Here is a 13,622-nt window from a genome sequence, read left to right on the forward strand (position 1 = left end):
AGTTAAAATCGGTTATATGTTTTGTCGGGTCGGGTACATATCGAGTTACGGGTCACCTGTTTTACCAAAATTTTGGATTATGGTCGGTTATGGCTTCGATCGATTTCAGGTCGTGTTTTCAGGTCGAATTAGTTTTGTTACAGCTCTACTAGTTGGTATTGGCTGTTACTCACATACGGAGTATTTGATTTCTGTACACTTCGTTAGTATACCAATTACAGTTCTGGTATACCAATTGAACTTGGACTTCATTGGTATACCAATTACGCTTCTATTCTGCCACCTTTTGTTGTTTTTCTGATTTCTATTATTCTCTGTCCTTCTTTGTAGACTTGTAGTGTACTTATCCAATGAAATTGTCCATTTTTAACACATACTATTACGAATTGAGACTCCCTCCTCAAGTGGAACCATTCATTAAAAAGAAACATAACGTACCCGAAGTATTCTTACAATATAGAATTGATTAAGCAATAAGCATATCAATACCTAGTATTTAAAAAAGAAAACCAACTCTAATTAAGGACACGTAAGCAATACAATTTTGAAGACACGTGGCGGACACATAATCATCACCACTTAGAAGACATGTGGCCAAGAATACATAATCAATTCTTCATTTAATACATAATAAGTCACCTCAACATTTCATCATTCCCTTTCCAACTTTAGTTAAAGCATTTAGAACAATTTAATTAGAGACATTGATTAATACATTGGCGGTTATGATGAATCAAGAATGAGAAACGTTTCAGATGGTTACAATTCTCGCGTTAATGAATTTGGCTATTTAACTAACCTACATGTTTACTATTTTTTATAGACCGACATTCCTCCCTAACTTATTTAGCTAAATTTCTTCATTTTGAAGAATTTTACTATTTTCCTATAGGTGGGTGGGAGTTAAAATTATGTTATGAACTTCTAATTCATGCCCACCCCATTGTTTTCTGAAAAAATATTTCTTCTAATGAGGTTGGTATTAGTTAATTTTATCATTATATTCATTTTTTAGCCCATTTAAATAAACGGTGCATCTTCTTTGCATCCCGTTGCCTGACTTGCCTCAATCGTCATCATGCATATTTCAAGTTCTTTTACAAACGACTTAAAAACCGACAAATATGGATGCATTTTTGTTTTGAAATCTGTATGACATCTACTACTACCACCCCCCCAACTTTATAAGCATAATTTCGAGTTATAAAAAAATGGTTTAGTCTTTGATATTTTCCAGAATTTTGACATATCACGTTTGGTTAGCTTGATCATCAACTCTTAATTCTTAGGTCATTTTTCTTTTTGGTAGTTTTCTTGATTGTGATGCAAATGATAGGGTGCGAAACTTTATGTATACTTGGCAATTGAAACATAGTTTTTAATCCAACAAGCAACTATGTATGGTGAATTTCTTAGCATATTGAAGATTTGTGGATTTCTTTGGTTTAATCCAAATAATACATATGTTTAACTAAGTTACTCCATACTAGCATAGTTCTCTTATTCTCATTTTTAAAAAAAACCATTGGATAAAAAGATATACTCCTAAACTAAGAATGTATTTGTGGACTTGTGGGAGCTCATAATATATTCTATAAAAGTAAAGTTTCACCCAATATATCTTGGAAATTTTAGTTTGTCCACGTACTATCAAAATTATTAGTGAAAGTTTTTAGTGAAACCTTTATCATTTTGGTATGTCGATTTACCATTTTTTTAATTGAGTTTCCTACTCCCTCCGTATTTATTTAAGGGATACACTTGCCTTTTCCGGCCGTATTTATTTAAGAGATACACTTGCCATTTTTAGTAACTTATCAACCCCAGCATCTAATTAAATAATACATCTAATTTACCCTATGACCCACCATCCTATTAAACAAATAATTTCATAACCCACCCCACCTCCCACTCTACCAAAATGACATGGTCTCCACTTGTTTACTCATTAAAATATCTACTCAACCCCAATTGCTTTATTATTTTATTTCATTTAATTCTTCTTCTTAATACTCGTGTCCGGCCAAGTGTATCACTTAAATAAATACAGAGGGAGTAAAATATAGCCCGTGCGTAGTTATGTTATATATTAACCTGTCCCTACCACATTATCATCCTCCACTTGTAGAAGAGTACTCCGTATTATGAACAATATGAACTACTAGAGCTGTCAAAAACTGACCCGACCCGAGAAATCGACCTGAACCAACCTGTATTTTTAAGGACCCGGACCCGACCCGAGACCCGAAATTTTGTTAAAATAGGAAACCCGTAACCCGACCGTATCCAACCCGTTAAAACCGACGACCGATTTCGACCCGTTAATGCATGACCCGGACCCGAACCTGATACCCGACCGAAATATAACCGATAACAAAACTGAGTCAGCTTACCCGACTGAAAAATGACCCAAACCCGATTCAACACCCGACCCGATGTCAACCCGAAACCGATTTTAACCCGATGAAACCTGTTATTGACTAAATCCGCGACAACCCGTTATCTGAATTTACGCGACCTGTTGACAACCCGGTTTGTCATTGACCTAACTAAATAATAACTTAAATCAAGTTAATATATTTTTTATAATTACCTAATCTAGAACAAGTGAAAAGCGTTAAACCAAATTTAACTAAATTTATAAAAGTTAATTATAAGCTTAAAACTTGACTAATTCTGATAGATATCGACCCGGTCTTAACCCGTGTTCTATAGTGAACCCGACCTGAATTTTAACCAACCCGGTAATTATCCGATTCAAACTTGACCCGACTCGCTAAGACCCGAACCCGTAATTGTACCCGATTAGAAAAAGACCCGACCCGAACTCGAACCGAACCCGACCTATACCGAAATGGAAAAATAACCCGACATAACCCGACAAATTTTCAACCTGACCGAACCCGACCCGAACCCGATCTGCACCCGGTGATAAAATGACCCGACACGACCCGACCAGATCATAACCCGAGACCCGAGATGACCAGACCCAAACCCGACTCGATTAACCGTTTTGACAGCTCTATGAACTACCCAACAAATCTTTTTATAATTTAATTTTTGTGGCAAAAGTAAATGAAAAGAAATGATATATGTAAACCAGTTGTAACCCTCCACGTCTTTTTGTGTGCTCTGTCTCTCTGTTTTCGAGGTAGAGGGTTGTTGCTAATTTGCTATGGTGAATCAGAATCCTCTTCTGGGCAGAAGCAGCCATAAAAATTCTAAGGTCAACAACACTTGGGGCAAATTTGTCTTTTCCTTTATTGCTTTACTCACCATCACAGGTCAGTAGACTTCTGTGCTTCAATTATTTTCATCCCCCCTCCTTCAGAACTTTGTACAAGTACTAAAAAATTATCCATTTTGGTGTCGGGGATTTAATTACTGAATGGGTAAAAAGAGTTACATTTGATTTGTGGGAGATGATCATGGTTGATGAGATCATAGGAGATAAAATCATGGTTCATGTAACCGAACCCTATAATTAGAATTAATGTTTCGATATTCATGGTTGTTGCGATGATCAAAGTTTAACTTCCCCCTCTTTTTATTTTGGAGGAGGGGGAAGATTCAGATTCAGATTCAGATTCAGATACAGATGCAGATTCTATGATAGGATAATGACTGTAGTGTTTTCATTTATAAGTTTGGGAATATTGGGATGCGTTAAGCTTGAAATGAGTCAATTAGTCAAAGACTTTGATTTAAGTTGTTTGTCTAGAAAAGGAATATGATTTTTGCAGAATATGCACATAGCTTCACTTGAGATCCTGATTCTTAATCCTAAACTAGTGACATACAGATCTAGAAATTGTACTAGCTAAGATCACTCTTAAAATATTAATGAAAAATTAACTAAATTAAATACTTTTTAATACAAATTAATAAAAATTTAACTAAAATTATGCAATATTTTTGGGCCGAGTGGGGTTAAGTGATTCACTTGATATGCATCGGCTTCGTCAGTATCGTAGACAGTAGTTAATTGTTAACGAGGTTGTAATTCGTAATCGTAGGAATTAAAACCCCCTACTTTAAAACATTTTTTTTTATATGACGCGTATAATTTTGGAGTGACCCATTTTAGTTCAAATCTTGGTATGAATTGTACTTAAGAAGTGCAAAATCATTTTGCTTTCTCTCTTTCTGCCTGTCTTTTTATAGCTCAATTTGAGGTGACAAAACACTCCAAAAATATGAAAACAAACAGAAGAAAAAATCCGAAAAACAACAATCAAACTAAACCAAACAATTTAGCCAAAGAAGCAATATACTTGGAATTAACGTAACGAAAAATACAATTGATTCACGTAATTGACATGCCCCCCTTTATGGAAGTACGTATGTAGGAAAACTAAACGAGAAATGTTAGATTCGTAATATGATTCACATTTTTATACAAATTCCTCCTCAAATTGCCCCCTAGACCCTAGTAAGTCCACTGTAAACCATTATGTACCGAAACATCCCTTCAAAGATTCATGAAATTTAGAATACCATTATAAAATCTTACTCCTTAGGTCTCAACTACATTATGTCATATCAATAATTACTCTGATAGTCTGATGTCATTTTATGACATCACCCACCGCTTGAACAAACCATTCTCCTATACTGTTATTTTAGCATCTATGGTTCATGTGTTTTTGCCAGTAATTCCACATTGTTTTTGAAGTCAACCCATTTGTCAATTTTATAGACTTTTCATCAATCATCACTTAATAATGAACATGAAAAGTCTTAGGCCAGTTAAATCTGGGATCTTTTAGGTACAAATACACTAGATTAGAACTGCTGGTAAACTCAACTGCATATTCATTTCCTATCTAGCACTCCACAAAAACAGATGAAAGTTCCTACAAACATAATCCTTCTGTTTTGCCAATGCCTAACTCTAGGCCTTGCTTTTGGAAGCAGCAAGAGTTCTTGGTTAGGAACCACACAGAAGCAGTTCAATGGAAAAGCACAAGATGATGGTCCTGGAATTGTGGAGTCAGGGAAAGGGGTTGTTGCAGCTGATGATCGCCGCTGCTCAGAGGTTGGAGCTTTGATGCTCAGACTAGGCGGTCATGCTGTTGATGCTGCTGTTGCCACTGCTTTGTGTGTTGGGGTTGTTAATCCTATGGCTAGTGGAATAGGGGGTGGTGCTTTTATGGTTGTCAGGTCTGCATCAACATCTGAAGCTTTAGCATTTGATATGAGAGAAACTGCTCCTTCAGCTGCTTCTGAGGTTCCCTTCTATTACTTTGTTTTTAATTGCTTCATTGAGTTTTGGTAGTTTGGTAGTTTCGTTATCAGTAGATGCTTCTTGAAAGAGGCATGTTAAATCTTCAATCCTTCAATTAGGCCATATTTTGAATATTTCAAACAGTCAGACTCGGATTTTCTATGTTTTTGTTTCTTACTTATGGAAGTGTCAATCTTCCAAGTTCCACCCTGTGCTGTACTGATATCTTAGATATTTCAAACTAATTTTTATGATACCCTTAACGAAACACCTCAAAGGTTAATTAAATTGATATGGCAGAGAAGTAATAGTTAGGGTATTTTCAACTCAATTCCTGAAAATGACCCTCAAACGAATGTGGTTTATTAATTCGGGCTAGAGGGAGTAGCACATAACAAAGCATAAACATATACTATACCATAATCTATAACAAGAAACCAACCCCTTTTTTTTAAGTTTCTGTGATGAGAGTTGGTAAAATTGAGAGTCTATACTGAAAATTATATTGGTTTTTCTTGTCAACATAAACAGAACATGTACACGAAAAATCCTGAGGCGAAGGTTTCAGGCCCCTTGTCGATGGGTGTACCTGGTGAGCTGGCAGGTCTCCATGAAGCGTGGAAGAAGTATGGGCGACTTCCATGGAAAACTCTATTCGAACCTGCCATACAGTTTGCTAAAAATGGCTTTGAGGTTCTTCCCTATCTAGAAAAGAACATCTTAAAATATGAGAAGAAAATCAGGGCTGATCCTGGCTTGAGGCAAGTGTTTGCACCAAAAGGACAGCTCTTGCAGAAAGGGGACATATGCTACAATGTAAAGCTTGCAGAAAGCTTGAAAGCAGTATCAGAACAAGGGCCACAAGTCTTCTACAATGGCACAGTTGGTGAAAAGTTAGTGAAGGATGTGAGAGAGGCAGGTGGGATTCTGACAGTGGAGGATCTAAGGAATTACAAAGTTAAAGTGACGAATGCTTTAGCAGCGGATGTATTGGGGTTTAAAATACTAGGAATGCCACCTCCTTCAAGTGGAACCCTGGGAATGACCTTGGTAAGTGCTCTGTTTTCCTGTAGGGAAACAAAGGTGGTTATAAGGTTGATGCACGCATGATAGCATCGCGTAATTCATGTTAGTGATGCATGAAAACCCTACCAATCTATGTTACTAAGAAGTTAGGCTTCAGATATTGCATCTTTTATATCATGCATTCATGCCATAGGCTGGTGACCTGGTGTTTATTTGTATTGTGCTTGTTTTTGAGTATTCTAAGGTCTTATAAAGTCATGCCTGTTCCTAGAATCAGAGTTTTGTGACTTCAGACTTTTAGAGTATTCCTTTGCCTCATCCTTCACAATGACCTCTCTTTGTATATATATTTAAGAACCTAAGAGTTAGGAGTTTAACATGTAAGAACTAAGAACTGAGAACGAGGTTAAGTACTTCATAGTCTGGTTAAAGCACATTTTTGGTTCTGTTGCCAAATTAAAGAACTTCTCTTTTCTTTTTCTGGTGCAAAACAGATATTAAACATACTTAACAACTACGGGAGCTTCAATGCAATTGAAGGATCTTTAGGCTTACATAGACTGATTGAAGCAATGAAGCATATGTTTGCTATCAGAATGAACTTGGGTGATCCTGCTTTTGTTAACATTACAAAGTATATGTCCGACATGACTTCCTCGTCTTTTGCAGAGGAAATTTGGCATAAGATATATGATAACACAACGTTCCCTCCTGAATACTACATGAGCAGGTATACAAGGAAGGATATTTTATGATAAAGGGAAAGAAAAAGAAGGCGGGGAGATCTTAAGTTGATTATATACTTGAATTCTGCAGGTGGAGTCAGCTACAAGATCATGGAACGAGTCATTTTTGCATTGTTGATTCAGAGAGAAATGCGGTGTCAGTAACAACAACAGTGAACTATGCATTTGGAGGTGGGGTGCTATCACCATCTACCGGGATTGTGTTAAATAACGAGATGGATGATTTTTCAACTCCTGCAGAAGTAAGTCCTGACAAACTCCCTCCCAGTCCTGCGAATTTCATACAACCAGGAAAAAGACCCTTGTCTTCTATGACTCCCCTCATTATTCTCAAGGTAAGATATATAAAAAGGGAAACACTGTATTAATTACTCTCCCTTCTCTCCTTGAGAGAGTTCTGTTCATATATATTTCCCATTTGGTTAATTAACAGGACGATCAATTGGCTGGAGTCATAGGGGGTAGTGGTGGGATGAACATTATTCCGGCAGTAACCCAAGTTTTCCTTAACCATTTTGTTCTGGGAATGAAACCCCTCACTTCTGTCCAAAGTCCAAGAGTATATCACAAGGTTCATTTTCTCTTTACTGCCCGAAATTCACCTAAAACTAGTTTCAATAACACTTTTTTCCTAAATTAACCTCTAAGCTATCAAACATTTATGTTGTGCAGCTAATTCCGAATGTAGTCTCATACGAGAATGTGACTGTGATTGACGGGGAGCACATTGAACTCCCCAAAGGAAAGAGGATTTTCTTGGAAAAGAGGGGTCACCAACTAAAGCCTATTGAAATTGGAGCAATTTGCCAGCTGATTGTTCAGACATTTGAAAGTTCAGTTGATCTAGGCCGAAAAACTGGAAGGAAAATTGGTAATACATATCTTGGTACTCTTACTGCAGTAAGTGACCCTAGAAAAGATGGAAGGCCTGCAGCAGTGTAAATATGTACATATGGATGGGCTTAAATTAAGTTGATCTGTGCATTTGTGATTCTTGCTTCGTTTAATAGGGTTTGTCCTGTATGTTGCAGGAAACTTTGCAGTTTAAGATAGATATTGGCATTTGAAAGAGGCCATTCGGTCTGTATAGGAATTGCACTCTGCAGTATTTTATCAATTGTTACTCCATACTTCGTGTGTAACTACAAGCAATAGCAGGTTATTATAAGTGTTTTATAGCAAAATTACAAAGTCATTTATCTTCTCAATTATTGAAGCAATATTTGCAGGCCATTCTTAGTTCCAGTAAACTATATTACTATAGTCATCCAACAAATTATTGAAGCATTATCTTGCCTGTTAAGCTGTATCTAGTTTCTGTGATGAAGAGCGGCTTAGCAGTGACCCTGGTTGGATCTCAGGATCTCTGATTTCATTGTATAGAATCTTCAGATGAAGTATTTGAAAAGTACCATATTCTATATTCCACTTCTTGTAATTCTATTGTGTGTTATTTGGGTTTTGAATGTGTTCAGTACACTAATGAATCGTGACTCTGTAATGAGTGTATCGTAGAAGTAGATATTGGTAATCGTGCAAAGTAAGTTGACATTCATGTTGTCATATAATATTGTATTCAGAGCTGTAATTTGTTTCTGATATTTGTGTTTTTTATCAGTCAAGAAAATTGAAGGAAAACTACATTACCAAAGTTACCAAGTTAACAAGTAATCAGCAATAACCAGAACTCAAAAGACTATCCTTAGAACTTGTATTACTCTAAACAAACAAGTTGTGCCTTTGTTGATGCTCTCCGGAGCCGCAACAGATTTCTTGACACCTTTAGCTCAGAAGTGGCATCAAGATGTCCACACCTAAAGAGAAAAATTTCTAGTTCTACCGAAATAGCAAGCACGTACTCAATGAATTTTAGCTCTGCACTTGATCCTGTAACGCCTGTAAACTTCACTCTAGTAAGATGGCTCAACTTGTAGTTGTCATTCCAGTCAATTTTGTGCTTAGGGACATCTATGGTTGATTCCACCTGCGGAAAAAGAACACAGTTAGTTTTGAGTAAAAAAAATCATAGAAGCCTTCATTCAGGCTAAGAAAATTTCCAACATTCTACTCCGTAGTTCATAAGGATACTAGATGATTATCGTTATTCACTGCTAATTATCAGTACATGCTTAGTGTCAATTTTCAAAAACAGAACGAAAGAAACATATTTTTCTGTTTAGAAAATAAAGTTGGCAGGCATATTAACAAGTAAATTGTTAAAAAAACAATATACAGACAGATATACTCACTGAAATTTCAAGATCCTTAACGTGAGGACAACTCTGAATCATGCCAAAAACAAAACGATATACATCTGTGTGGCCAAAGTTTAGTTTTGTCAAACAAAGCTTATGAAGGTGGTTAAAAACCAGAGGAAACGATTTTTCAACACCACCTGCAGCCAAGAACTTGCATAACAAGCCAAAAGGAGATTAGATTGAATTTAAGTATATAAATGATCAAAACAATATGTAGAAAAGTAAAACAGAAAGAAAAACCATATAATTTTCCTTCAGTGTCAACTGTCAAGCAATATTAGAAAAGCAATGGGGTTTTTACCTCACAGAAACGGCCCCCAAACTGAAGGTATTGAAGTTCACATGAAGTTGCAAGATCCGTGATGGAGTCAAGTGCTACTACCTTACCTTCAGGATTCTCAATCTTATTGTCTAAACAAAGTGAGATGTTATTAAGCCGTACAATATTTTTGAAACTCAGATAACACAATACGCCCTTGATAATTAAGCTTTCAAGACTAGGTACATCGATAATAACATGATCTAAGCCAGTGCAATCCTCGAGCCTTAACACTTTTAGCCTAGGACAACTTGCAATCAAAGTCCCAAACATATCATACTTGAATTGGATATCGACTAGCTCAAGACTCCAAAGATTAGCAAAGCCCTTGAAGTCACGAGGTGGAGGATTCAAAACAAAATGCCCGAGTCTCAACTTCACCAACTCTTTGCATACGAAAATATAAGAAGGAATGGTGATGCGGTCATGCCAATGTGAAAGAACTATCTTTTTGACACAAATCCTTGAAAGAAAAGATAACCATTGACTGAGATTGATGCAAGCTCCTTTCGCATACCATGGAATACAAAAATAGAATTTGTGTAAAGGGCCATTGTGATGGAAGAGTATATTGCTAACAATTCTGCTGACTTTTTCTGCAACTAGTGCTCCATAGTTACTTTGCATAATGTTTCCTCCTCTCACGTCTTCCCAGAACGTTGCATTAAAGACAAGGTGCCTATGAGACAACCAAATATCCTTCCATTTTGTTGATAACACGCTCATCCTAGCTGCCATTCTAATTGGCAAGCGTTTAAGAATTTTTTCAATCGCGATACTAGGTAGATTACTGATTAAATCTTGATTAGATTCATCAGTAAGGTGCCTAGAAATTTTGGAAGAAGCCATTGGACACTGCTGAGAGATTGAATCACTAGAAAGGTAGCTTCATTCCTGAGCGAAATGACAGGCCACTGGAAATGTAGCCATCGTGTTATCTGCATACGTTCCACATCGAATTCAAACAAAAAACCAAAAATCAACCCAAATTTCATGACAATCTAACCAAACAATATTCTGCCAACAATAACACAATTTTATGCCCTATATTACCAAACAAAATTTTGCCAGCAATCAACACAAATTTCTTCAAAATATAATTCCGCCTAACAATCAAGCCAGAATTATTCCAATTAGTGGTTGGGATTCAAATCTAGATATAACTTCATCTTCACAAGAAAAAAAACATAATGCAATTCAATTTAGGGTTTCGTTTCGTTTCTCTTCAGAAAATTTTCAATTGATACTAATTGGATTCGTATCTTACCTGAATAAATTATCTACAGATTGTATACAGGGATTCGACCAGATCGCCGTCGACTGCTTCGCCTGAGATATCCCGTGTTTGCAGCTTTCATCTTCACTAGTTTTGACGCCTACTCTGGCACATTTGGAGGGAGTTGACTTGAGGATTGATTTCAAATTACGCCCAACGTTTCCCAAATTAAGCAAGCTCTGTTCTCGAGGACGGAATGAACCGAACTTAAAACTGGGCAATTTCATAAGTTTTGTTCTTCTTCAAATGTAAGGTACCGTTATTTACTGTTAATTTAATAAAACGGGAAAATTCTTGTGTGGACCTGGTCCACCATAAATTTACTGTGGACCCAAGGCCCACACGTGCCAAACAATTGTGCGCTACATATTTGATTCCCCGTTGTCTTCTCCTTCATGAAAGAAAAACGCGAAAGAAAAACGCGAAAGTAAAACCCTCACCTCTGCACTCTGCCTCTCCTCCATAATCCTACAGCAACTCGCGAGCTCTCTCCTGCAAAATTTATGAAATTCTCTCTCCTCTCGTTACAGCAAATCGAATAACATCAATGGAAATTTCTGAAGTCGTTGATAATCAATCATCAGAAATCATACAAATTGATCTTAACAAATCGATTTATGAATCCGAATCAAGTGCAAATTTACACATTCATAATGAAGGTAATCAATTATGCAACAACAAATTTATCAAACTATGCTATTTTTTAAACAGAATTTCATACATTATATTGTAAATTCATGTTGCAGTTCATGAAGATGAAGTGCACAAAGAGGTTGAAGATGACCTAGTCTTGAATTATGCTTCTGCAATCACCGAAGGTACGTATACAAAAACGAAATTGATTATTGCGATTTTTTATTTGTGTAAACATATAATTATGTGATCTGTGAGTTTATTTTCTTCGCTGAGTTAATTTTGCGATTTGTGTAAACTATGCTATTAGTGTAGAGTAACTTGATTATCATTATATGTCCATAATTTTTACCTTGAAGTTAAACACTACTATGTTGCGATAAAGTGTCACTATATCTAGTTTCTGAGTTTTATACCTTGTTTATTGGCGTTTTAATTGCATAAAGGTAACTACGAAATAATAAAAGGTTACTGTATGTATTTAAAGTGATGGACTATAGTATTTAAATGGATAATAGGTTAGTTTTGTATATAACATACTATTGTAAGTTGGTAGCACAGTTACTTATTTACACAATAATTGAACTAATTGCAGAGAGTATGACCAAGGCAACAAATAATGGTGAAGAAATCTATGGTTGGTTAGTTGGAGAAACTAGGGCAAGTCATACAGAAATATATGATTTGTATTTCCAACATGCGGCTGGTGTAGGTTTCAGTGTAAGGAAAGCAAAACAAGTACTAAAAGTTGGAACTACACAGGTCACAACAAAGTTGTTTCTGTGTTCAGCAGATGGAAAAAGAAACACTGTGTTGAAAAAAGACCAAAAACAGGAGAAAGATGAACTTCAAGGTCTACTAACAGAGGAAATTACTTCTGTTAAAAAACAGAAAAGAAAACCAAGAAGAGTTGCAATAACTAGGACAGGTTGTAATGCTTTAATCAAAGCAAAACTGAATGATGGAGGTCAATTTGAGATAGTACAGCATGTTATGGCACACAACTGAAGGAAATATGTCCTTCACCCAAGGTGCATTAAGTCTAATACCAAGGTTCAGATTAATTGCGAACAATTAATTCAGTGAGATCAAGTGATCGGAACAGCTAGCTGGAGCAATGCTTCCGATCAGTGAGTTCTAATGGATATTGAACTCACAGCTTACTCTTGACTGAACCTACAAGGTCACACCAATGACACGTAACAGATCAACGGATTAAATGAATCGGAAATTCATTTAATAGCTTTTCGGGAATTAGTTTGGAAAACGTATTATACGATACGACCTTGCATCGGAATCGTATATCGTATCGCGAATATTCGTAAGCTAGGCGAAACGAATAAATCGTATCGTACGACGGTGATTCGTCGTATACGAAACGATAAATAATATATCGGAAATATATTAAACGCGGATACGAGGAGCGGCCCACGAGCCGAGTGCACGAAGCACTCAAGGCCCATGGGCGCGTGCGCTAGGCAAGCAAGCTAGGCGACACAGCAGCGCTGGCCCATGGCCAAGAAGCTGTGTGCGCGCGCGGGCCAAGACCACGACACAGCAGCAGCAGCGCGGCCCACGACCCAGCTCGCTGTGCGTGTCTGTGTGATGCTGCGCGGGCTTGCTAGCCGGCCTTGCCTTATGGCTTGGTCGGTTAGTAAGGTTATGTAAATAACCTTCTAACCAATTTTCCAACACAACACACAATTCATTACTCAAACCCTAGAGACACAGAGAACCCTAATTCTCTCTGTGCCTCCAAAGTGAGTTCTTCCCAAAAGCAAAGTATCTTGATCGATTGTCTAAGCTACGATCATCAAGACGGATCTGAACGTGTCGGTGAACCAAGTAGAGGAACGACAAGTGGAGTTCTAAGTTCGTGTTCGTTGACAATTCGTGGAAAACACGCATCAAACGTAAGTCTGCTTAATCTGTGCTTTATACATGCTTCCTGGCTTTGGGGATTGTTTCCGCACATGTTATTATGTTTAACTGTATTCCCCAACAGTGGTATCATGAGCCTTATGTATTCAAAGCATGAATTAGCATGATTTATTGTTTTTGCATCTGTCGAAAATTTTGAATTTTTTGTTGAAATTTCGGAATTTTTGCGAATTATTGGATGAATTGCGTAATAATC

At 36.9% G+C, this 13,622-nt stretch overlaps 2 protein-coding genes across 3 annotated transcripts; one reads left to right on the forward strand and one right to left on the reverse strand.

The window, feature by feature from the left end:
- Positions 1-3,100: 3,100 nt before the first annotated feature.
- Positions 3,101-8,207, forward strand: LOC110779252 (glutathione hydrolase 3). 2 transcript variants are annotated; one of them, XM_021983782.2, is made up of 7 exons: positions 3,101-3,284; positions 4,899-5,230; positions 5,759-6,277; positions 6,748-6,983; positions 7,070-7,334; positions 7,433-7,570; positions 7,672-8,207. In XM_021983782.2, the coding sequence occupies exons 1-7, from the start codon at positions 3,176-3,178 to the stop codon at positions 7,939-7,941; spliced, it is 1,869 nt and encodes a 622-aa protein (XP_021839474.1). In that variant the 5' UTR covers positions 3,101-3,175; the 3' UTR covers positions 7,942-8,207. The 2 variants fall into 2 exon arrangements, with proteins under 2 accessions (XP_021839474.1, XP_021839475.1); XM_021983783.2 differs by having other exon boundaries at positions 3,143-3,284; positions 4,918-5,230.
- Positions 8,208-8,533: 326 nt separating this feature from the next.
- Positions 8,534-11,097, reverse strand: LOC110779253 (F-box/FBD/LRR-repeat protein At1g13570-like). Its single transcript, XM_021983784.2, has 4 exons — positions 10,844-11,097; positions 9,559-10,514; positions 9,249-9,407; positions 8,534-8,983 (listed from the first exon to the last, which is right to left on the reverse strand). The coding sequence occupies exons 2-4, from the start codon at positions 10,423-10,425 to the stop codon at positions 8,714-8,716; spliced, it is 1,296 nt and encodes a 431-aa protein (XP_021839476.1). The 5' UTR covers positions 10,426-10,514; positions 10,844-11,097; the 3' UTR covers positions 8,534-8,713.
- Between the last annotated feature and the right edge of the window lie 2,525 nt (positions 11,098-13,622).

The sequence above is a fragment of the Spinacia oleracea genome, chromosome 2, assembly GCF_020520425.1.
Source record: "Spinacia oleracea cultivar Varoflay chromosome 2, BTI_SOV_V1, whole genome shotgun sequence".
Taxonomy (NCBI): Eukaryota; Viridiplantae; Streptophyta; class Magnoliopsida; order Caryophyllales; family Amaranthaceae; genus Spinacia; species Spinacia oleracea.

Excerpts from the sequence above, each read along its gene's own strand:
- LOC110779252 (XM_021983782.2), top strand. The coding sequence starts at position 3,176 with ATGGTGAATCAGAATCCTCTTCTGGGCAGAAGCAGCCATAAAAATTCT. Across the intron at positions 6,278-6,747 it reads GAACCCTGGGAATGACCTTG|ATATTAAACATACTTAACAA; the intron begins GTAAGTGCTCTG and ends GGTGCAAAACAG. Across the intron at positions 6,984-7,069 it reads CCTGAATACTACATGAGCAG|GTGGAGTCAGCTACAAGATC; the intron begins GTATACAAGGAA and ends TGAATTCTGCAG.
- LOC110779253 (XM_021983784.2), bottom strand. The coding sequence starts at position 10,425 with ATGGCTTCTTCCAAAATTTCTAGGCACCTTACTGATGAATCTAATCAA. Across the intron at positions 9,408-9,558 it reads TTGGGGGCCGTTTCTGTGAG|TTCTTGGCTGCAGGTGGTGT; the intron begins GTAAAAACCCCA and ends TTGTTATGCAAG. Across the intron at positions 8,984-9,248 it reads TTAAGGATCTTGAAATTTCA|GTGGAATCAACCATAGATGT; the intron begins GTGAGTATATCT and ends CTTTTTCCGCAG.